The sequence below is a fragment of the Geotrypetes seraphini genome, chromosome 19 (assembly GCF_902459505.1).
Source record: "Geotrypetes seraphini chromosome 19, aGeoSer1.1, whole genome shotgun sequence".
NCBI lineage: Eukaryota > Metazoa > Chordata > Amphibia > Gymnophiona > Dermophiidae > Geotrypetes > Geotrypetes seraphini.
In genome coordinates, this window is record NC_047102.1 from 15,178,880 (window position 1) to 15,203,249 (window position 24,370).

The 24,370-nt window shown below is 41.4% G+C and overlaps 1 protein-coding gene across 3 annotated transcripts in view; it reads right to left on the reverse strand.

The window, feature by feature from the left end:
* ARNTL (aryl hydrocarbon receptor nuclear translocator like) overlaps positions 1-24,370 on the reverse strand; it is an 84,635-nt gene that overhangs the window by 55,062 nt on the left and 5,203 nt on the right. For 2 of the 3 annotated variants that reach the window (XM_033928833.1, XM_033928831.1), the window contains exons 2-4: positions 6,546-6,674; positions 4,270-4,417; positions 1,130-1,150 (exon numbers count right to left, since the gene is read on the reverse strand). In XM_033928833.1, coding sequence (XP_033784724.1) covers positions 1,130-1,150; positions 4,270-4,409 — 161 coding nt within the window. In that variant the 5' untranslated portion in view covers positions 4,410-4,417; positions 6,546-6,674. Of the gene's footprint in view, positions 1-1,129; positions 1,151-4,269; positions 4,418-6,545; positions 6,675-21,836; positions 21,935-24,370 lie in introns of those variants that run through there. The other variant, XM_033928832.1, reaches the window with a different exon arrangement.

The following is a 24,370-nucleotide window of genomic DNA, read 5'->3' on the forward strand; positions in this document are numbered from 1 at the left end:
AGAAGTGTACAATATATCACATCTGTGCAAGTTTATTTGTGAGGTATCTTAAAATATACTCCCCTTCTTCTCTGTTAGAAGGGAAGCAAAGCAAGAACTTGGCAGCCTCAGTGCCCTAATCCCACCTTTGCACTATGCCTGTTCAGGAACAAAGAAATGAAGGAACCAAGGGCTATTTTATTGTAGAGGTACACTACTGCAAATTCACTTCTTTTTTAGCATTGATATTAGCGGTGCCATGTTTCAACATTTCCTGACTTCAAAGGAGTATCATTTTGCAACCCCACCAGTAGGTGTTTCAGGAAATGGCATTGCCATGTCTGCAACAGAGGAAGGAAAGGACCAATAAAAAGACTTTCTAGAGCAGTGGTCTCAAACTTGCGGCCAGCCAGGTACTATTTTGAGGTCCTCGGTATGTTTATCATAATCACAAAAGTAAAATAAAACAGTTTCTTGAATATGTCTCTTTTAGCTATAAATTGCAATATTATTATTAAGACTTAGCCAAAAGGAAAGATTTAGAAACTATAAAGAGTTTTACCTCATGTAAAATTGTCATTTTTTTAATAAGACATTAACTATTTTTTTTTTCTGATGCCCTCCAAGTACCTACGAATCCAAAAGGTGGCCCTGCAAAGGGTTTGAGTTTCAGACCACTATTCTAGAGGGAGAATGGTGATAAAAGTCCAAAGTGGCCAACTCTTTAAAGAAAAGTGATACTAAACATATACTAAACACCGTCTTTCCCAGAACAGTATTCTAATTGCATGGCATTCAACCATATGGTTAAATCAAATGCACGTGTAGAATTTCTTTCATATTCACCAAAAACATATGAAAAGCACAATCCACCATCACCATGATCATACTTGGCAAATAAGTAATTCTGTTTCATTTGTTAATTGTGGCTACTGTACACAAATGAAAACAAACTGCCTGAATAATGCATTTTCCTGATCAATAGAGAAATATCCATTTTCATGCCAAGTGACTGCTAGCATTGAAAAGAAAAGAAAATGGAAGGCAGCCTCTGTCTATTCTTGTGTAAAGCTTTTCTATTTAATTTAAAAGGCACATGCTAAGAGGGGGGAAGAAAAATAATCCAAAAATGATGCATTTGTTTACTTACTCGAAAGAAAAGCCATCAAGTCTGAAAAGGAAAGGACAATGTTAAAATACGAGGCAGCAAAAACTATGTAATTAACAATTTTAGCATCTGATATGGTACATTCTGCCAAATGTTTTTAATTGCAGATTGGTGACTTAGTTGCTGATTTCAATAAAATACAAAGCAATTTTCGAGGAAACTCAGATTTTTGCTTTTCAATGACTTAGTTCTTTAGTTATAGGTGAATCCATGATCCCAGTGACCACTGCCAGGGTGTAGCTCCCATACAGAGGAGATCATACTGGTCATACTGACCCAGTCAATGTTTCCCAGTGCTCATCAGAGAACTCAGGGTCCCCATTATTGTTTGGATTGATTCCAAAGGGTTTTGTAAATTATCATGACACATGAATAAATATAATGGCTCTTTACTGCTAACTAAAGAGTTGTGAAAGTATTTGCGGTTTTAAACCCAAAAAATGCATTTTCATTTTTCAGGCTATTTTAAGCCCTGTAAGCCACCCCCCCCCCCTTAAGCCTTACCTGGTGATCTAGCGGGTTTTCATGGCAGGAGCGATCTTCCTACGCTCCTGCCCCGTGCAGATCGCTCACAGGAAATGCCTCGCGTGACTATGGGAGCTCAAGGCAGCCATTTCCTGTGAGCGATCTGCACGGGGCAGGAGCGAGGGAAGATCGCTCCTGCCTGAAAACCCGCTAGACCACCAGGTAAGGCTTAAGGGGGGGGGGGGGGGCTTTCAATGTTTAAAATAGCTAGGGGAAGCGGGGGTTAGGGGCAGAACTGGCCTGAATATTATTTGTGGTTTTTTAATATGCACGGGCCGGCTCTGCCTCTAACCCCCACGAATAAGGAGTGGGAAGTGTAATCACAAACTCATATTGAGTGCAGGAATAGCCCAATGCGGTAATCTTCAATCTCAGTCCTTGAAGACCACCTGCAGGTCAATTTTCCAAGATATCCCTAATGAATAAAGGGATTGACCACACCTAGGGTCACCAGATTTTACCTCAGTAAAATCCAGACCCTCTAGACATTTCAGGCGCCTAGCATCTGTGGTATCTGCAATTCTGGAAATGGTGCCTGTCGGTGAATGAAAAAGATTGCAGGCCGCTTGTTGCAGCATCACTAGGGAAATTAAAATCATAAAAGGAAATTTAATAGAAAATTTGAAGGAAACGTTTCGAGAGGCAGCGCATTTTCAAATCCCCCAAGGAAGATCTGTTGTGGATTGAAACGCCCAACCACAAGAGGGCGTTGGGAGTCTGTAATGCAGGGGTGCCCAACGCGTCGATCGCGATCGACCAGTAGCTCAGGAAGGCAACTCGAGTCGATCGCACTCGTGTTGCCGTCCTGATCTACGGGCCGATCAGCCTTCCTCTCCAGTGTTCTCCCTAGGGCCTTTTAGCTGGGCGGTCCGCCCAGCTGTCATCTGCCGCTGCTGAACAAAAAACCGGCTTGGAGATTTCAGCCCGTAGCGAACTTATGCTCCGGGCTCTAACGTGTGCGTGCAGGCTTCTCTTCTCTTCCCTCCGAAACTGGAAGTTATGCCCGGGGAGGGGGAGGGGGAGGGGGGGAGAAGGGAAGCCGGCACGCACATGTTGAGAGCCCTGAAGCAAGCGTTCGCTACGGGCTAAGGCGGGAGACATGTTAGTGAAGCATTTCCTCTTCTTGCTGCCGGGTCCTGCCTACTTTCTGTTTCCGCGAAGGCAGGACCCGGCAGCATTTCCCCCAACAGTTCCTCACGATGCTGGTCGGCTGAAGCAGGGAGAGGTTGGGGCGGCGTCGGCTTTTGGGCGTGTTATTGGTGGCGGTTTGGGTCCTGGTCCCCGATGGCCGTTTGGGTCCCCGATGGCAGTGGCAGTGTCTTGGGGGAGGGCAGGGAGAAAGAAAGAAAGAAAAAGGGCAGGCAAGGAGACAGAAGGAAAGAAGAGAAACAGAAAAAAAGGAAAGGGAGGCAGAGAGAAAGAAAGGGCAGGGAGAGAGGAAGGAAAAGTTGGGGGAGGGAATGAGGTGTGGAGGAGAGGAAGCATACAGGCTGACAGAAGGGAAGAAAGACTGGATGCACAGTCAGAAGAAGAAAGTGCAACCAGAGACTCATGAAATCACCAGACAAGGTAGGAAAAATGATTTTATTTTAAATTTAGTGATCGAAATGTGTCTCAATTTATATCTGCTGTCTATATTTTACACTAAGGTCCCCTTTTACTAAACCGCAATAGAGTTTTTTTAGCGCAGGGAGCCTATGAGCGTCGAGAGCAGCGCTGGGTATTCAGCGCAGCTCCCTGCGCTCTAAAAACTGCTATCGTGGTTTAGTAAAAAGGGAGGGGGGTATATTTGTCTATTTTTGTATGGTTGTTACTGAGGTGATAGTGCATAGAGTCATCTGCTTTGACCTCTTTGAAAAACCCTGGAATAGGAATGATAATTAACATTTTCTATGCGTACAGTGTGCGTTGTGTTTTTTTTAAATTTTATTGTTGGTAGATCATTTTGATTTGGTCATTTTAAAAGTAGCTCGCAAGCCCAAAAAGTGTGGGCACCCCTGCTGTAATGCATATCAGTGCTGGTGGTGGCTGGACCCACTGGAGATCAGTGTTGCCTTTCTATGTGGGGATGTTTAGCCTTACTGTGATACATTTGTTTCCATGAGTAGGTTTGTAAACATTGTAACAGGATTGACACAAAGTTTTTTGATTGCAACAGTGTTGCTTTGTTTGAGGGACCAGTGTTTAGGTATTATTTATGAGCAATCAGTAAGGGATAGGGAGAAGAAGGAGTGAGCAGAAATGATTAAACAAGGGGCTTGAAATGATATCTAGATCATAAGAGGTCCTATGATCTGGTTTCCTAGTACACTGTGATATGCTCACCTTCCATTGTAATTGAAATTGAAATGTAAAAGTTTTCTAAGAGATTCATTTGAAATTGTTGTGAAGGAAGTTTTGATCAGCAAGTTTTAGTGACTATAAGGGGATATTCAGAAACCCTTTTGAATGATGATTCTTTGACCATCTTTTTACCTGCTTGCTCTATAAGGTGAATGACATGCGGCAGGACGCTTCCAGAATCAACCCCAAAGTGTCCTGTGACAAGTCAGTGTGCTTGTTCTGCTACATTGTAGCATGACTAAAAACACACTCACTGATAGTCTGTAGCACTTCCTTTCCTTTTCCGATTCCACTCCATTCCTGTTGTTCCAAGAGAGGTAGAAATGAGGTCAGTGGGACCCGACGATATAAAATCGTTAATTGTAGAAGAAATGTCCATCCTCTGGTCAGCCATTGGATCATCTGCAACAATCAGAACAGAGCATTTGAATTCACTCACTAAAGCTGATGTCAAATCTACAGCGAACAGTGTGGTTGCTTTAAAAGACAATAAATTATAAGAAAAGAATACTTTGTTATAGGTCTCACAATACATTTTTGACTAGCTTTTGAAAGCCAGAGCCTTCTACCTCAGGACAGAAAAGTATGAGAAAAAGATGGCAATATCAGAATAAACAGACAGTTTCAAAGGGAAAGGTAGAGCTGGGGGGCAGGGGGCGGTGGGAAACAGGGAGATTCTACAAACGGTGCCAGTATCAATAGCAATGCGCAATGGAGCCCTTTGTAGAATCAAGGCTACCTCAAAGATAAGTGCCGGAAATGCAGTCTCTATCAACGGCTATACAGGTGGAGGGATATTTTCAATAGGATGTCTAAGTCTGAGGTTGGACGTTTTGGGCAAAATATCCACAAACCTAGCAGAAAAAAATGTCCATTTCCAAAAACTGCAAAACATTTATCTTTCATTTTTGAAAATGACCTATGTATAAGTTTTGGTCCTTAGGACATCTATTTTTTTTGGCCATTTTCAAAAATAAAAACATCCACATGAAAAACACACAAAAGCATGCTTTGTAGACGTACCAACCACCTTGTCTGATGGAGGCAGAGGAATCCCCCATCAGCTGAGCCAGTTTTCTGGATTCCTGCCAGATCATGGGGATTCCCCCCTGCCAGGATCAGCTGAACTGCAAAGTTCTACACCTCTCCCCTTGATATCCCAACATCCTCCTGAAATTCCTGGACCCTCCCCACATCCCCCCAAATTGATGGACCCCCCCTGACATTCCTGGACCCTCCCTGATATCTCCCCTACATCCCCCAACATTACTGGACCCCCCCAAAACCCCCCCCCCCCCACACACATTGCTGGATTCCCCCCTTGACATCTCTGGACTATCCCCAACATCTCCTCATCCCCCAACATTGTTGGACCCCCTCCCACATCCTGGGACCCCCATACCTGCCAATGACAGATCAACAAGAGGGAAGCCCACTCTCTCCTGTCTACAGGGCCACATGCTCTGAATGATGGGCCGTCCCCCTCTGACATCACATCCTATGTGGCACCTGGAAGTGACATCAGTGGGAGAGACAACACAGTCGCGAAGAATGCACTGAAGTTGTTGCTTGCGGTGGTGAACAACTAGAGGTATGGGGGAAAGGAAAGGGGGGGCACACGTGTGGCCAGGGGAAGAGTAGGAAGAGGTGGGGTGGTGGAGAGGAGGAGGGGTGCTGGTGCCCCCCTGCCCCCCCCTTACTATTCCACTGGATAAGATTAGGGCCCAGGATAGCAGGATTCCATGCATGGCCTCCAGAAACAGACTGTAATATACTTTAGTCCAGGCATTTCAGATTTAGAGAAAAGATATAAAAAGGTTGGGGGTGGGGTGGAGGTTGAATTGTTGGGTAGTTGTGAATGAAGGACATGATGGCACATCCCAGTTTGTGGTTCTGACTAAGCTGGATGCCCACAGGAATAAGAGAAGGACTGGGTCAAAAACAAAAGCAGGTTTGCATGTGAAAAACTATCCAGCATAAAAAAAAAAAATTAAAAAAAATGGAAGCTTGCTAACTAAAAATTCAAGTGTTTCCCAATAGATTAAAAGAAGGTTTGTTGCAGCTAGTTTTCTTAAGCATGTCAAGAATGGCATGCATGGGCATGAACAGAGGCTTGTACTAATACTCCAAATGAGCTTGTGCCAGCCGGGAGCAAGATCAACCTCATTCAGGACTCAGGACTGCAGAAGTACACAAAAAAGCACATGTGTTTATAAGTAAACAAACATTTGAAGGCATGCTGATAAGTGGCCTGGAGGAGAGTCAAGGGAACACCTTCTACTGGGTGCTCTGAATAGATTTCTACAGACCATGAACATTTTTCGATACTTTTTTGGGGCATACTAACTCCCAAATACTCTGTGAGTTGTTATTCTTTTCTTTTTTTTTTTTTTTTTACCCAATTCTTAAACTCAGGAGGCCAAAGGAATTCTGGGTAATTGAGCCCTCAAACACCATAAAAAGAAATTCAAAGAAGAAATATCAACTCAAAACTGGCAAGAACTAGCATGACAACGTGAGAAATTCTTACTTGAGAACTATGTCTGGAGAACCAATATCCACCAGTTTGGAGGGATTAGCCTGCTGATGAGGCAGATTTAACCAGTCACCTTAGAAATTGCTTCATGCCTGTCTCCTGTTGGTTTACGTCTTTCGGAGTCTAGACACAAGAAAAATGCATTTAGGCCACTCTGAAATCATTTTCTGTTCCTGAATTCCAATCAGTTAACGTATTGCTCTCAAAACTAGGTATGAAACCAAGATTTTAGCATAACTCATATGGTGAGAAGTTATCAATTTGGACTACTGTTCAGATGGGTCATTTGACTACTAACTCATGCCATTTAAGACGAGTTCCATTTTAGGCAATGAGACCTAGTTACTAATAACCTAATCTAATCTGGTCTTCACTTAATATAGCGGGTCATCTCTCGTTGGAGCTCGACTCGGTTTACAAGAAGTCAAGAGACTAGAATATGCATAAAATAAGGAGAAATAAAAGATAATAAAAATTAGTTTAGTCTATCATAGAAGGAAATCTTGCAATGTTAACAATTAGTAGGTTCTGTAGATAAGCTAATTAGATATTGTGAGAATAGCAGGGTTTTTAAGGTTCTCTGAAATAATTGCAATTGGTCTATCATTCTAGTAGCACCAGGAAGTCCATTCCGAGTTAAAAGTAAAAACCCATCTTAATAGCAGCAGCCCACACTGATAACTTTTCCTGTTGGTTGTGATTTGAAATCTTATTAGGCCAGATGTGATAGGCATGTTTCCCCTAAAATGTGACAAGCTCTTTGGCACATCTGGTCCGTTGAGACTATACAAACCATGAATAGTTTTGATGCATTCTATAGAGCTTCTATTTCACTCAAGCAGATCTGCCCTTATTACATGTTTCCCTGTTTCTCTTGCTTTCTGCCTAGTTCTTCCAGCTGTCTGGATGACTTATCACATATGGCCCCACTTCTCTGCCCCCTAGAGACTTATGCAACTGAGACCCTGCAATGGCTTTAAATCCTTCCATTTCAGCCACAGACCGTCTCTGCCTAACAGATATAGCAGTAGGAGGTTATTTCAGAGGAAGAGATCCGGAGTAATCAAAGACTCAAAATCAGCTTTCAATCTCTTTTCAAGTCCAGTGAGAGAATCCTGGGGGGGGGGGGGGGGGGGGAGTTTTATGTGGGGAAAAGATGAACCACTCATCTGCTTCTAAAAACAAACCAACGAAAAGACATTTCCCTGCCAACAAGAAAAGTGTCACAGATCAGCTTTGCATTTTTTCAACAAAAATATCCCTTCTCTACCTAGAACGATTTAAAGACTATCCCCCTCTTTTACTAAGGCGTGCTAGCCAATTTAGCGTGCACTAAACGCTAATGCATCCATAGAATATAATGGATGCATTAGATTTTAGCGTGCGCTATTTAGCACATGCTAAATCAGGTACCGCACCTTAGTAAAAGGACCCCTATGTCATCTAATCTAATTTGAATTTCTATATCTAGAATAGGTTCAAGGCATTTTACAAGTAAAGAGGCCCATATATTACTATGAGGTATTACATACACAGTGAGATTTTAAGTACAATTTTTTTTAAAAAAGTTTTACAATAGTGTATAGGGAAGTTCTGACATGTGAATTGCAGTTATTTATTTATTTTTCTTCATATATTACATTACATTACATTAGTGACTTCTATTCCGCCTGTTCCTTGCAGTTCTAAGCGGATTACAGTAGAAGATAGCTGGACATTTCCAGGAAGTTACAATTTAGGGGACTTTAAATAGTAGAGGCAGAGGGAAGAAATTGAGGAAGGCAGGAGAATTGAGGATTAAAAGTAGGGAAGATGTAGTTCAGGGTTGGTTACTTGATAGGGTCATTGGGGAGATATTAGTAGAGGGGCAGGAGGTAGACTTAGTAGACTTGGGGAGGTTTCTGCTTATTGTGAGGAGTGAGCAACAGGAATGGACCTCAGCCCGTTACATTAACGGGTGCTAGAATATATGTGTGTGTCTGCCTTTATTTCTTTCTCTCTCTCTCTCCTTCTTCTCCTCTCCTTCTGTATTTCTGTCTTTCTTTTTCCTCGGCTGTCCATCCATTCTCCCTTCCTTTTACCTTCCCCATGTCCACCACCACCCCTTCACTGCTCCCCTTATCCAGCAGCAGCCCTTCTCCTTTTTTTAATCTCTCCCCTGTCCAGCAGCACCTCTTTCCTGTCCCCCTGTCCAGCAGTAAACCTCCCTTCTTTTTTCTCCCCCCCCCCCCCGCCGTCTCTTCCCCTGTTATTAAGACATGACGAAAGCTTCTGTTTTCCCTGGATCTGCTACTGGGCTTGATGGACCATTGGTCTGACCCAGTAATGTTCTTATTTTTTTTAGTCTGAAGATCATTTTGATTGCTGTGCTTTGAATCATTTGTAGTATTTGTAGAGAGGAGCTCAAGCCAGCATACAGTGAGTTTCAGTAGATAACCTAAGACCAGTATTTGGAGTAGGATGGTAAAGTGGTGATTATGGAAGTGAGGTCAGGTCAATCTTAATCGCTTTAGTCTACAGAAGGTTTTTCTGCATAAGTTGGAAATCAGAGGTTCGTATGAGAGAGTAGAGTTAGTCCTAGTTCATTTAGGGGTCCTTATACTAAGGCGCATTAACTAATTTAGTGCATGCTAACGATTAGCGCGCACTAAATGCTAAGGCACCCATTATATTCTAAGGTCAACTGAGTCGGAGGCAGCTGATATGCCAAACTGGAGCAGGATTGACTGTTGTCCTTTACTCAGCATCTGTTTGATTTTGGTTGTTAAGGTCAATAATAGGGGTTCTGCGCTGTGATATGCGCATAAACATAAATAACATAAAAATAGCCATACTGGGTCAGACCAATGGTCCATCTAGCCAAGTGTCCTGTTTCCGCAGTGGTCAATCCAGGTCACAAGCACCCAGCTAAAACCTCAAAAGCAGCAACATTCCATGCTATTGATCCAGGGCAAGTAGAGGCTTCCCTCGTGTCTTAATAACAGACTATGGACTTTTCCTCCAGGAATTTGTCCAAACCTTTCTTAAAACCAACTATGTCATCCGCAACCTCTGGCAATGCATTCCAGAAGCCACACTGTGCAGGGTGAAGGAAGGAGAATTTGTTAGTGTAAGCGGCGAGTTGATATATTCCTCAGTTCTTTAATACGAGCTCATTTTGCAGTCCCTCTTTCCTGGTGTTTTCCCCTAACCTGCTACCTGTTAAAAAAAAACAAAAAAAAAAAAACCACAACTCCTTCCCTCCCCCTCCCAATCAAACCTGAAATGGTGTCTGGAAATAGTGTGGCTTTTAAACACCAACAGATGTAAGTGCAGCTAACCTCTTCCAATTATGATCCAGAATCCTCTGCCAAGGCACTTCAAGGACCTACTTGAAAGAATGCCATGTAGGCCATTTCCTCATTAGGCTCCTCTGAGAAACAAATCCAAAGCATGCTGTGCCTGTCGCTTCCATTACGTCTGTTCAGCTCAGCACTATATATATATATATATATATATATATATATAGTACATGTAATGTAATGTAATGTAATGTGATTTATTTCTTATATACCGCTACATCCGTTAGGTTCTAAGCGGTTTACAGAAAATATACATTACTGTCCCGAAGGCTCACAATCTAACTAAAGTACCTGGAGGGTAATAGAGAAGTGAAAAGTAGAGTTAGAGGAAAAATAAATAAAAATAAAATAAACATTTTAACAAGACAGCATTGATCTAAATACTTTGGAAGGTAGAAGAGAGGAGAGAAAGGAATAGAAGCAGAAGGGGGAGTCGTTGAACAGTAGAATTCTGCAGCATCCACTATCTCCTCCTCTCCCTATTGGCTAAGGCTCTTAACATTTGCATATCTTCTTCCCATTGGCTAAGGCTCTTTGCCTGCATTGTGATGTCATAGAGCTTTATGGTTATAGAAACCTAGAAACATGATGGCAGATGAAGGCCAAATGGTCCATGTAATGTAATGTAATGTAATGTAATTTATTTCTTCTATACCGCTCCATCCGTTAGGTTCTAAGCGGTTTACAGAAAATATACATTAAGATTAGAAATAAGAAAGGTACTTGAAAAATTCCCTTACTGTCCCGAAGGCTCACAATCTAACTAAAGTACCTGGAGGGTAATAGAGAAGTGAAAAGTAGAGTTAGAGGAAAAATAAATAAAAATAAAATAAACATTTTAACAAGACAGCATTGATCTAAATACTTTGGAAGGTAGAAGAGAGGAGAGAAAGGAATAGAAGCAGAAGGGGGAGCCGTTGAACAGTAGAATTCTGGAGAAATTTAAATGATAGAAATAGAACAAAACAAAGACAAAAGGCAAAACAATAGATAAGATTAGATATTCTTCTGTCACCATTTCCTTTGTGTGTAAAACACGGCTCTGTTTTGTTTTTAACTATATCAGGAGAAACAAAACACCATAAATGCCTATTGCTCATCTGTTGTGTTGGGTTTTTTTTTTTTTTTAAGGATGAATAAGGTCACATGATTGACTTAGTCATACAGGGAAGCTAACCGTGTGTACAGTAACACCTCTGTGAGCAAATCAAGGTCAGAGTAAAAAAGTAGGTCAATTGAATTTGCTTAGGCACTGGTGTGAAGTTGAGATTTAGACAGACATGCATTTAGTGACTCACATATCTTACCCTTGGGTGATTTGTAGCTTTTTGCTTTGCTTTGTGTTATTGTTTGTTTTCGAAGCAAGGGTATTCATTTTCTTAATTGTAAATCATTTTTCAGGATAGCACTTCAAAGATGAATTTAAACTGGCAGAACTATGGCTTTGTTACAGAACAGGGGGGAAATTGAATTCAATAACTACAAGCCCAATTTTACAAATACTGATTACGTTGTGCTATGTTTATAGACCACATTTAAGAACCGTTAAACAACCATAAATCAAAAGATTAACCCCATGTCCATAAAGATCAAGTTTCAAGTTTATTGTAAAATTTGATTAATCGCTTATTCCAAATTCTAAGCGATGAACAAATCAATAAAATTACAAAATTGGGGGACAAACATAACTAACAAAAAACTAAATCTTACAAAACATAATAAAGACTAATTTTATAAACATAATAAAACATGAGGAAAGACTGGGAAAAGAAATACAATCTAATTAATAGAAAAAAAAAAAAAAAGACAATTAAGGTTAAAAACAATAGGAAGGGAAAGAACAAAGAATCTCAAAAGATATGAAGATAAAATGAAACTCCTAGACAATTCTTTTAGTCATTAAATGCATCTTTAAAAAGAAAGCTTTTGAGTTTGCTCTTAAATTTCTCACAGCCCAACTCTCTAAAAACCTGCTGGGAAAACCCCCCCCCAACAAAACAGGTCTTCATAGAAGATTTAAAATCTTTAAAAAGCATTGGGCATGCACTCCAAGGCTGAACATTTTATGGAACAAGAAGCATCACAGTAGTCTACCCCCTCATAGACCCTCTGTTACTAAGGTGTGCTATGCATTTTAGCGTGCACTAAATCAACGTGTGCTTTAATGTGTCCATAAGATAACATGTAACACAGAAAAAAGACTTTTCAGAAGAAAGGTCACAAACTTAGTTTTAGAAAAAGATTCAGTTACTGTAAAGGACACTTGACTCAGAATATGTGTAGTCCGACCAAGAGCCAAAGCTCCTATAGCCGAACCCACCGTCCCATCACTGTGTATGGCTGTTAAGTGTTGAAAATAAGGTGATTGATTCACATTGGCTACCAATTAGCCATCGAATCACATTCAAAATACTTCTTTTAGTTTTCAAAGCCCTAACTTATAAGGAACCGCAGTTATATTACACGGATGCTTATTCCGTACACTGCAGCTAGAACTCTTCGATCATCCTCCAATAATTTATTAACAGTTCCATCTTTGAAAATAATCGGGACCAGAAGACAGGATATGTTCTCGGTCACAGCACCTCTTTTATGGAACTCCATTCCTCAATGTATTAGAAATGATAAAGATCTTGCCTCTTTTAAAAAATCCCTAAAAACTTATCTCTTCAAAGATGCTTTTAATCTATGATTTTTTTAACCAAAACTTCCTTTTAACTTTCTATTTTAAAGTCCTATTTCCCTTATGTTATTTTCCTTTATATGTTCCTTAACTTCTGAAAAGAAATTGTAACTTCTCCCTTCTTTCCTCCCTATTCGTGTATTGTCTTTTTTGTAGTTTGTTATTTATTTATTATTGTATTACTTGTTACTTTTTAAATTTGTATTGTACATCGCTTAGGAAACTAAATAGGCGATTCATCAAGAATTAATAAAACTTGAAACTTCTGAAATATCTGAGTAAATTTTTCAATGGCAGGAAGGATAAAGAAATCCTACTTAACTTAAATTTGTTAGGAGGTCTCGACATGGGCCATGTTTCGTGGTCTTTTTCAAGGAACCCGGAGGGAAGAAATGGAAAAAAATTCCAATGCCAAAGAAAAGCAGGGTGATGTAGACAAGAAGATAATTCATAAATTTAAGAAACAGCTTCGTGGCGTGATGCCGAAGTTTCCAATGCTTCAATAAGATAACATGCACACGTTAGCGTATGTTTACCGCGCGCACTAATTTTTACCATGCGCTAAAACGCATAGCGCACCTTAGTATAAGAGGGGGTTAGTCTAGTACTTCCCGTCTCCTTCTCTGCCCCCCTAGGTATCCAGTATCACCCCTTCTTTCTCCCCGTTCTTTTCCCTACCACCTTCCCTGCCCTCAAGGTTTTCAGCATCTGGTTTCTCTGTACCCCCTCCCCCTACCTTTCCAGCATCCCCTACTTCTCATGGGTGTAAATACCACTGAACAAGCTCCTCAAAATGCCCAGGGCTGCCTAATGTAGGGGCCACCTGACATTATACCCCCTTCCCTTCCATGCTCAGGTCTGGTGTCTCTCGACTCCCTCTTCCCTATGTGGGTCCAACATTATGTCTATTCTTCCCATCCCCTGCCAGTCCTCAAACACAGAGGCAAGTTGCTAGCCCAATGGAGGGGGGGGGGGGGGAGGGAGAAAGAGAAAGAGATATATCAGACTACAATGTGGGTGGTGGGTCAGGGGGCACAAAAGAAAAGGAAGCAAGGAGAGAAGCTGGCTATAAGGAGGGACAGGGACACAAAAGAGATGCTGCTCTAGAGGGAGCATAGGGACAGGGACATTGAGGGGAAACACTGGAAAGAATTGATAGAGACGCATAAGAAAGATAGATATTGGACATAGAGAAGAAATGCCAAAATGACAGGATACCCTGGAGAGAGTTAAGAAAAACAGGCAAGCAGAAGAGAGACACTAAGAAGCGTTAGCACGTGTTAGCTTATAATGCATGCTAATTTTTAGCGCGTGCTAAAATGCACTGGCACACCTTAGTAAAAGGACCCCTAAGACTTGAGATGTCTGCTCTCCTACAGAACAGAAGACATTGCGAGAGCACTCCACTTTACGTAAGATCCACCGAGGGAGGGGATTCACTTCTCTAACTTCAACATTATATTTAACTGATTATATCATCCTGCAAGACTTTGAGATAGCAGCAGAATATTAAAATTTAACCTGAAACTGCAAAATAAACATCAAAAGCAAAATACAAGCACCGTGTTTCCATTTATTTTTTTCTTCTTGGAGTGAAAAAGCAATATGAAAAGCCTCAGTGTAGACTGAACATGAGGATGCTAATTTAGTAAAATGGAATAATTATCCCTTGCACAGTACAAAACAAAAAGGGAGTCATTGTAACGATGACTAAGAAAGAGAAAATGTATTATTTCAAAAAGACAAGGTAATTTGCTTTTCTCTAGAACTGTAACAAATACGTATTTTGCTGCCAAGGGGTCACAGGGAAGTAACAGCTCATCTCCGGTAACCTTCTTTATTCACAGCGCTGGACAAGAGCATGCTTGCAGAATGAAATCCTGTATTGTGTGAAAAGGAGCAGGGTCTCCTACTTGCTGTAAGCATTTTAGGAAGTGGGAGGCTGAGCAGGAATAAGAAATTAAAACATTTGTCCCAGTTCTTTTTTTGAGAATAGGGATGTTAGAACCAGAATTCAGTTGAGTAATTAATTGGGTTCAATGATCTGTGGCAGTGGTTCTCAACCTTGTCCTGCATATCCTAATAAATAGAAAAAGCTATTACCCATATTTAAAACATTTATTAAAGACTTTCAATATAACCTTATTTCATTTTACATTGTATCTATCAATATTCAAATTGAATTCTTTCATCATACATACAATCAAAGCCTTCCTTGTCTACATAAACTAAACTAAACCTTAAGTTTATATACCACGTCCTCTCCATGATTATAGAGCCAGGGGTCCATCGCGCCCAGCAGTCCGCTCCCACGGCGGCCCATCAGGTCCATGACCTGTAAGTGATCCTTTGTTTAAAACCTTTTAATCCCCATTTTCTTCTATCTATACCCTTTCATGGTCCTATCTCTACCTCTATCTATATCCCTCAATCCCCGTATCCTTCAGGAACTTGTCCAATCCCTTTTTGAATCCCCTTAATGTACTCTGTCCTATCACATCCTCTGGAAGCGCATTCCAGGTGTCCACCACCCTCTGAATGAAGAAAAATTTCCTAGCATTGGTTCTAAACCTGTCCCCTTTCAGTTTCTCCGAGTACCCCCTTGTTCTTGTAGTTCCCAATAGGCTGAAGAATCTACAAGAACAAGGGGGCACTTGGAGAAACTGAAAGGGGACAGGTTTAGAACCAATGCTTAATAAAGGAAAGTATAATACATTGGGTTTGGTGGTTGAGTATAGGGGGAGGAGAGCATTACATTTTTGTGAAAAGCCTGATATTTTTTTATTAAATATATTAGTAAACCATTTGGTTCAGAATATTTTTTTCCTTGTTTTTCTCCTCTAAACCTAGGTGCATCTTATGGTCAGGTGCGTCTTATAGTGCAGAAAAATATGGTAGGTTTTATAAATAGTGAAGTAGAAGAGTTTGGCAAGAAAAACATCCACCAGCCCCTTTATGGTACTTTTTGGGATGTTTTTGTCTTTTGAAGATGAGCCCAAAGTATCCCATCTGAAGTTGAGCACCTGCTAGAACAAAAATGAGATATACGAGTTTTCAGAGAGAACAAAGTTCCCACCCATTCTCTCACTAAAAAAGCATCCTACAGAAGGGGGAAGGGGAGTAGGAACCTCCAAGTCTACCTGAAGAAAATTGTTCTACAACATTTTACCATTCTCAAAAGGCAACTCTTATATCCCGGACAATGGCTGATGTCCTTCAGGCTTTGAGCACTGAAACCCTGCAGCTATGTCTATTTTGGAGACACTCTTAACACAGCACAGGCTCTGTTCTCACAGGAATAGATTCCTCTGAAAGAATAAAATTATTTGGCAAGTACTCTGCAGACATTTCCATTTCCTTCTTTTCAAGCTTACAAGCAGAATAATGAACAAGAGAATCTTGTATCGCAGAACAAAGAGTCCACTAGTCTAAAATGAAAAGAAAAGGGATGCTGCTCATTACTTGCTGATTATTATTTCTATGGTGGTACTTTAATAATTAGATCATGAGAGTGTGGCACAGTGGTTAAAGCTACAGTCTCAGCACCCTGAAGTTGTGGGATCAAACTCATGCTGCTCCTTATGACCCTGGGCAAGTCATTTAATCCCTCCCATTGCCCAGGTATATTAGATAAACAGATAGGGAAACATGCTTGAGTACTTGAATACATTCATGTAAACCATTCTGAGCTCCCCTGGGAGAACAGTATAGAAAACTGAATAGACAAATAGTGTGAAAATCTTCAGCCTCTGAGAACCAGAGCTGGTATTGTGATGTCATAATGCCTCATTCCACCAATGTCTAAGAACCAACCTCATCAGTGATGTCACAATGGCTTGATTATCCTTTACTTGGCTCACTTTTACTACATTTTGATTTCTAGAGTGGCGCAGTGGTTAAAGCTACAGCCTCAGCACTCTGAGGTTGTGGGTTCAAACCCATGTTGCTCCTTGTGACCCTGGGCAAGTCACTTAATCGCCCCAGGTACATTAGATAAACAGACAGGGAAACATGTTTGAACCATTCTGAGCTCCCCTGGGAGAGGGGTATAGAAAATTGAATAAATAAATAAATAACATATTTAACATATTTAGATTACAGTATCTGGTCTAGTGTTCCTCTGATAGAAAATCACATCATAACAACTGCCTTTTAGACAAAACAGGTCCTCTACCAAAGGCTCAAAGTGCTATTTCCTATTTAAACCATTTAAGAAATGGTGAAGCAGTAATGAAACAAGATCTCCTCTGACCAGACTCATCATTCAGAGCACATTTACCTAATAGTCAAAGTCTCTCCTTCTGCAATTTATAAATGAATTTCTGAAAAGGCACAGCACTTATTGCAACATAAAAATTGGTCATAAACCATTGCAATTTTATTTTCTGTAGAAAAAAAATGTTTATACTGTAACGGAAAATCACCAAGGGGCCCTTTTAACTAAAATACATTATAATTGGAAGTTACCGTGGCTTAAAGTGGTGTTTTACCACATGGTAGCTATGCATTTTTTTTTGCGGCAGTTTTGGGGGCATTTTCACTGTTTTTATTTCAGGTTATGTGATTATTTCAAGCTTTGATTTCTGCAATATTTTATATCCGTCTTGCTCAGGGGATCTCTTAAAACAAACGCAGACAGTCCAAAAATACAGCTGCAAGTGATGTTTTTTGTTCTTTATCTAAGTTGGATCATATCTCAGATTTTTATGTGAAACTACACTGGCTTTCAATTTAAGAATGGGTGATGATTAAGTTTTATAAAATACCATATGGTATAGCCCCTTCAGATTTGATCTCTAGATTTAAATGGTTGGAAAATACACAATATCGTAGGGGTCAAGGGTTATTCAGCTACCCGGCCATTAACAGAGAGAAAGGAATGACGTTATTGGAGAGCTTATATGCTTATCAGGCACTTAAATTGGATGGGAAAGTTTTGGGGTTGTTATGAGCTGCTTTTACTTTTAAATATTTTAAGAGTGAATTATAGACTTTGCTATTTTGAAGATTTATGATTAAATAATGTATGTGTTAAACATTTTAGTTTTTTAATTTCTGATGTTGTTCAGCTTCTTTTACGGTGAGGTATAGCAGAATATAAATTAATACTATAAATGTCAATGTAACATGTAAATGTGGTACCTGTTGAGAAAAGTTAACACTGGGGACCACTTACTGCCTTCTACTTGTTTCCAGGAAGGGGGTGGAGTTTGGGTGTTGTGGGGCTTGGTGATTGCATCAGGGATACAAGGCAGGGATCAAATGCAGTCAGGGGGGAGTTCTACAGATTGGAGGGGGAAGGGTGCGGCACTTACCCCTGATAGTGTCCTGTGCTACCTGACTGCCGGTATTGCAGATGCACTAACTATTTATTTAAAAAATTTCTAGCCCGCTTACACCTAAGCGGTTTCCAAAAGACAAACATAAGCATAAAATGGCATACAAACATTTAAAATAACAAAATATAAATTATATAACGTTCACCTCAATATAGTCAAGTAAAATCCTCCATAAACAAAAATGGTTTTCAGAACATTTTTAAATCTCTAAACATCAGTCGATCAATTAAAAGCTTCCAGGAATAAAGTGGTTTTTAGAACTTTCTTAAATTACTACCTCCTTTTGAGGTAGAGATAACTTCAGCTGCGCGCACTAAAAATCCGTTCATTAGCTGTCACAGCAAACCACTCCTCTATCCACCTATGATAATCTCCTGCATTAGGCATATAACATGGGATTTTTAGCACAGCATCGACTTTTTAATTATTTCATTTATTAATTTATTTTATTTTTATACCACTTATATCCTAAGTGGCTTTACATTCATTCACTTTATCATATTTCCCTATCTGTCCTAGTGGGCTCAAACTCTATCTAGTGTACCTGGGCAATGGGGGGATTAAGTGACTTGCCCAGGGTCATAGCTTAGGAGATAGTGGTGTAAGTTGTGGTAAACTCCGCAATAGCTGCTTAATGCAGCTTAGTAAAGGGCCTCAAAATGTCCCACAGTGCTAAAATATAGAAATAAATTTTATATATGCAAGCACAAATCACAACATACCCTAAAGGAGAACAAGTTATCCGAGCCAAGATTCCACTGTAAACATTTTATGATTAATTTGTTATTCAGGCAATATTCATATTTAGCTTTACACGCCAAAATTACTGAAAAATATGTTTCTTATAATTAGCCTGAAGATAGTCAGAGCTCTTCAAATGCTGTGTAGTTCCTATGCAAATTAATTTAAAAAGATACTTAAGGATGAAAGAGCAAGAGACAGTGCTGTGAGCAGCCTGATGTGGGGACTCCAAGTTTATTCCAAATTTGATATATCATCTATCAACTTGTACCTAGATGGTTTACAATACAAAAATTTTTTTAAAAAGGGTAAAAAAGAAGTGATGGAGGTCTGCCAGTAACATCCTGACCCTAAGGTGGCTGGTGACTAATGGTGGTGCCAAGTTACATCATCACTGCCAGAGGGGGTGGTAAAAGTGGATAGCTGGTTTTAAGAAAGGTTTGGACAAATTCCTGGAGGAAAAGTCCATAGTCCATGGTGGAAGCCTCTGCTTGCCCTGGATTGGTAGCATGGAATGTTGCTACTCTTGGGTTTTGGCCAGGTACTAGTGAGAACGGGCTACTGGGCTTGATGGACCATTGGTCTGACCCAGTAAGGATATTCTTAATTTCTTATCAAGGTACAGTAAAAGGCATGCTTTTATTGCATCTTGGCTTTATAATGGGAGTCAGCAATCTATAGTCTCTCAGGGCTGCTGACTCTTATGGTACATGAATGACTGTTAGTGAGCCACCTTGCAAGCAGTCTTATTACATTGGCCTGGAAGTATCAGGCCTCAAAGCTATGAACCAATGCTCTCAGGCCTGACCTTACAGGGGGGCCATGGGGGCCAATCAGAAACCCCTACCCTAGTCGTAACTCCCCTCCCCCAATCATACTCTCCCCTGCCAGATCAACACTCCTCACCCATCGATCAAAAGCCCCCCTTCCATCATCAAGGACTTAAGGGCCCTGTACCTGATGGTCCAAGGATTAGAAGTAGTCTCGTGCTACCAGTGGCTTGGTAAGGAGGTGTGGGGGCAGAGTGCCCTGGGCATGGACTTGGCAGAGGTACCAGCTCCTGTCCTCGTCCCTCTGATGATGAAAGAGGTCACTGAGAAGCACTCCTACCTCCTCAAATCTTCATTGGCAGTGAGCACGCTGTCTGACGCACTGCTTGTGCTGGTGCCACCCCTCCCTCTGACATCACTTCCTGTTCGTAGGACTAGGAAGTGATAACAGAAGGAAGCCGCAGCTGGCACAAGCAGAGGTAAGACAGCCTGCTCATTGCTGGGGAAGAGTGCATTGGGGATGCATAGTACGGCGATGTCAGATGCTTCTGCCCTAGGCGCCAACTTCCCTCGCCATGCCACTGCACGCTACTACTTCATGTTTCCTTATGTGGGGGAGGGTCTTGAGTGACAGGTGGGGGGAAATGTTTTGATTGGCCCTTTGGGCCATTTAAGGGCAGGCCTGAGAGCACTGGGGCATGTGCTAGCTGCGTCTTCTTGCGCGATATACCCATGACACGCCCCCCCCCCTGCATTTACCAAACAGGCTTTGCACTTATTGCATGTTAATCTTGACATGCAGTAAATGCCAAATCTACTGCACTTTAGTACAAGAGCCCCAGAATGCATTGCAACAAATATGAAAACCTCAAAATGACCAGGCTTTAAAATTATGTGACCAAAACTGGAAAGCAGCACCCAAAAACCATACAGCTCCTGATCTCCCTGCATACCTGCCTCGGAACCCTAATGACCATGCAACTAAAACTGCTCACTAAGCCACATTACCGACCATGGGACACTTTCCCTTACGGGTACCTTCCCAACAGCTCAGCGTCCCACTAGCCCCATATCTCCAGCTCAGGGGAGAGCATACCGCTGTCAACTTAATCCTTGCCTCAATATGGGGAGACTTTAACCAAAAAAACTCTAATTCAATAAGATGGCATCTCTATATGCTTAGACTGAGCACATGTTGAGATCAACACCTTGTGCCACCAATATATCTAATATAATAAAATGGTAGGACGCGCATGCGCACTAAAAAAATCGTGTTCCCTGAGCTGTCGCGTTTTTTTTAGTGCGAATGCGCGGGTTGTACGTCACCAATGTTCCTCCTCCACCATGCAACGCAAGCCATGTCCGCCGCCGGCCTCGAGCTACTGGGGGCCGGCGGCGCGAGCCGCCCGGCCGGTGCTGAGGCCCCGCCTCCCGCTTTCGCCCTACACGGCGACGCCAGACCCGGACCTACAAAACGCTGAGGCCCGTCTTCCGACCTACACGGCGCCGCCAGATCCGGCACCACAAAACGGCCCTCACATCCGCGAACATGCTTGCCATGGAAACAGAGGGGATCAGGAGCTAAACATCGATTTTAAAAAACAAACAAACAACAGTGCACAACGACAGAGACACACAGACACTCACAGAAGGACAGGGGGCTAAAGAGACATTTAAAAACAAAACAAAACACTAAGGAGAAAGAGAGACACAGGTAAGGAATGCTGCTGGGCAGGGGGAGCAGGGAAGAGGGTCAGGGGGAGAAAAGAAGGAGTGCTGCTGGACAGACAGAGCAGGGAAGAGGAACAGGGGAGCAGGGAAGAGGAACGGGGGAGCAGGGAAGAAGTGCTGCTGGACAGGGGGAGCAGGGAATAATGACTGCGGAGCAGGGAAGAAGCTGGACAGGGGGAGCAGGGAAGAGGGACAGGGGGAGCAGGTAAGGAGTGCTGCTGGATAGGGGTAGGTAAAAGGAAGGGAGAAGGCCTACTGCTGGACAGGTGGAACAGGCAAGGGGTGATGGTTGACAGCCGAGGAAAGAGAGAGACAGAAAGCGGTCAAGAGGAGAGAGAGAAAAAGAAATAAAGACACACACATCTATTCTAGCACCCGTTAATGTAACGGGCTTAAATACTAGTTATGAATAAGCTGCTATATCTCTTGGCTTTATCTCTAGTCAAGTATGAATGTCCACTTAGTCCTAGGCCAGTATAATATGAATGTGCCCTATTCATATGCCTTAGTCCTAGGCAATACAATATGCATGTACCTTATGGCAATGTAATGTGAATGTACCCCCATTCCATAGCCTCATAACTTTGTGAATGTCTCGCTGTAACCCCTTCTAGGCTCCCGGGACGGATGTGCCAGAAAACTAATTGAATAAATAAAAATATATATATTTAGAAACTAACCAGCTGTAGAAATATCACAGTCTGCTAAGCTTCTTCTCTGTTATGTCAAAGGAATTGCTCCTTTAGCTCATGTTCATTGACCCTGCTGTGGAGCTGGAAGTTTGTGGGTTCAGGCCCTGGGTTTCCTGGATTAGAATAGGTTAGAGCACTGCAGATTGCACTAACAATGTAACCTTTTATTTAGACATTCTAACAAAACTAGAACACATCAAGAAAAAGACACCTGATTCTAGTTAGTTACTATGGAGACCCAAACAAGGTTACTTCAACCACTAAGTGCTGAAAATACATGCTTTGTACTTCAATGGCATTTCATGAAAAATTCCAAATACGAGCATTACATCCGTTTTGTCCAAGCTTCTGTCTGAGAAAAAAAAAAGTGATATTTCTAAAACAAAGCAGATGTTCATTCAAAAATGCTTTGGGCCCAATATTCAGCAGACGGCGATCGGCATTTTGCCGACAGCTGTTGGTGCTGAACCCAGAAATTCAATGACGGACCATGTCCTGGCATCAGCATTGAACTTCTGGGTTTGCAGAGCCGGCTAAAATATAGCCACTTAAGTGTGACATTAAGTGTTACCAAATAAAGATAGGACTGACTTTTATGTGGTCCTATTTATGTGGTTATCCAGGTAATTATAGAAACAGAAACATGATGGCAGATAAAGACCAAATGGCCCACCCAGTCTGCCCATCCGCAACATCCACTATCTCCTGCTCTCCCTATAGGCTAAGGCTCTTTACACCTGCATTGCGAGATCATAAAGCTTTATGGTTATAGACTAAGGCTCTTAACACTTGCATTGTGAGGTCTTAGAAGGGAAGGGGTAAAACGCGGACCTCACGGACCTGACGGACCTCGCGGATCTAAACCCGCACGTCCTTAAAAATCTGAGGTCCATGCTGTTTGTAGTTAGTTTCTGGCTCTGACAGACCTCGGTGACAATTTAGTGCTGACGGATCCGTCTCAGCATAGGGAGGGAAAAGTATTAGGATCCGTCACCGAGGTCTGTCGGAACCAGAGATTAGTGCTGAAGCGGCTCTAAAACGAATCCTTTAAATTGGTTTCCTGCAGCCCCAGGAAATCTGCTCTGATAGACCTCGATGATATTGTAGTGCTGATGGATCCTAATACTTTTCCCTCCCTATGCTGAGACGGATCCGTCAGCACTAAATTGTCACCGAGGTCTGTCAGAGCCAGAAACTTAACTACAAGCGGCACGGACCTCAGATTTTTAAGGATGTGCGGGTTTAGATCCGTGAGGTCCGTCAGGTCCGCGTTTTACCCCTTCCAGTCTTAGAGTATTATGGCTATAAAAACAGAGAAATATGATGGCAGATAAAGGCCAAATGTGCCTCTCTACAGCATCCACTATCTCCTCCTATCTCTATGAGATCCCACATGCCTCCGACTCTGCCCTCAGAATACTCCCCAAATAGCCAGTTTGAGTTTATTTTCAGCTGTGCTAACTGGTTAAGTGTTCAAGTCTAGGTTAAAAAAACACTTTTCCAAGGCTGTTTTTCACTCCTAATTCTTACTCTCTTGTAAAGTACCCATGTCTGTTTATTAATCCCTCTGTAAGAAATTCCCTAACTTCTATTTGTTCTGTTTGTCTGGTTTGATTAGACTGTAGGCTCTGTTAAGAAGGGATGGTCTCTTACATGTTTAATGTACAGTACTGTGTACATCTGCCAGCACTACAGAAATGATTAGTAGTAGTACTTGTTATGTCTGCTAAAATGACTGGTTAGCCCCGAAAAAGCAATTTAACTGGCCAGGATCCATCTCTGGCTGGTTAAATCATGCTGAATATTGACTCAATTAGTTTCATGGCAAACAGGACATCAGATGCACTGCATGTATTCATCCCATAAATATCATTGGCCTGATACTAAAAGCATGCTGTGCATTTGCTATGAATGCTTAACTTGCCTATCTGAATATTTAAATAAGTAAATTGGCAAACATATCTTAATAATGGCTTATGGACTTTTCTTGAAGGAAATTATCCAAACCTTTCTCAAACCCTGCTAAGCTAACTGCTTTCACCACATTTTCTGGCAACAAATTCCAGAGTTTAATTACACGTTGAGTGAAGAAATATTTTCTCCTGTTTGCTTTAAATCTACTAAATAAAAAATAAAGAATGCTATTTTATATGACTGTACCATGCTGTTGACAGAACAATGTATAAAGTAATTTCTATTAATCATGTTCTAATTATAATTACAGTACCTACAATCCATTCTTTCATGTATTCAATACTTTCATTAAGAGAGAGGCATGTGGAGAATAAGATGCAAGCCACATAGGAATATACAAGATCTGCAAGGTTAATATTAAGAGGGAAGTCAAAGCTTCTACTGTATGTAACTGATCAGCATAAACTCTGCTTTCCCACTACAAGAGCATAAAAATAGCCATACTGGGTCCATCTAGCCCAGTATCCTGTTCCCATAGTGACTAATCCAGGTCACAAGTACCTGGCAAAAATCCAAATAGTAGCAAAATTCCATGCTACCGATCCCAG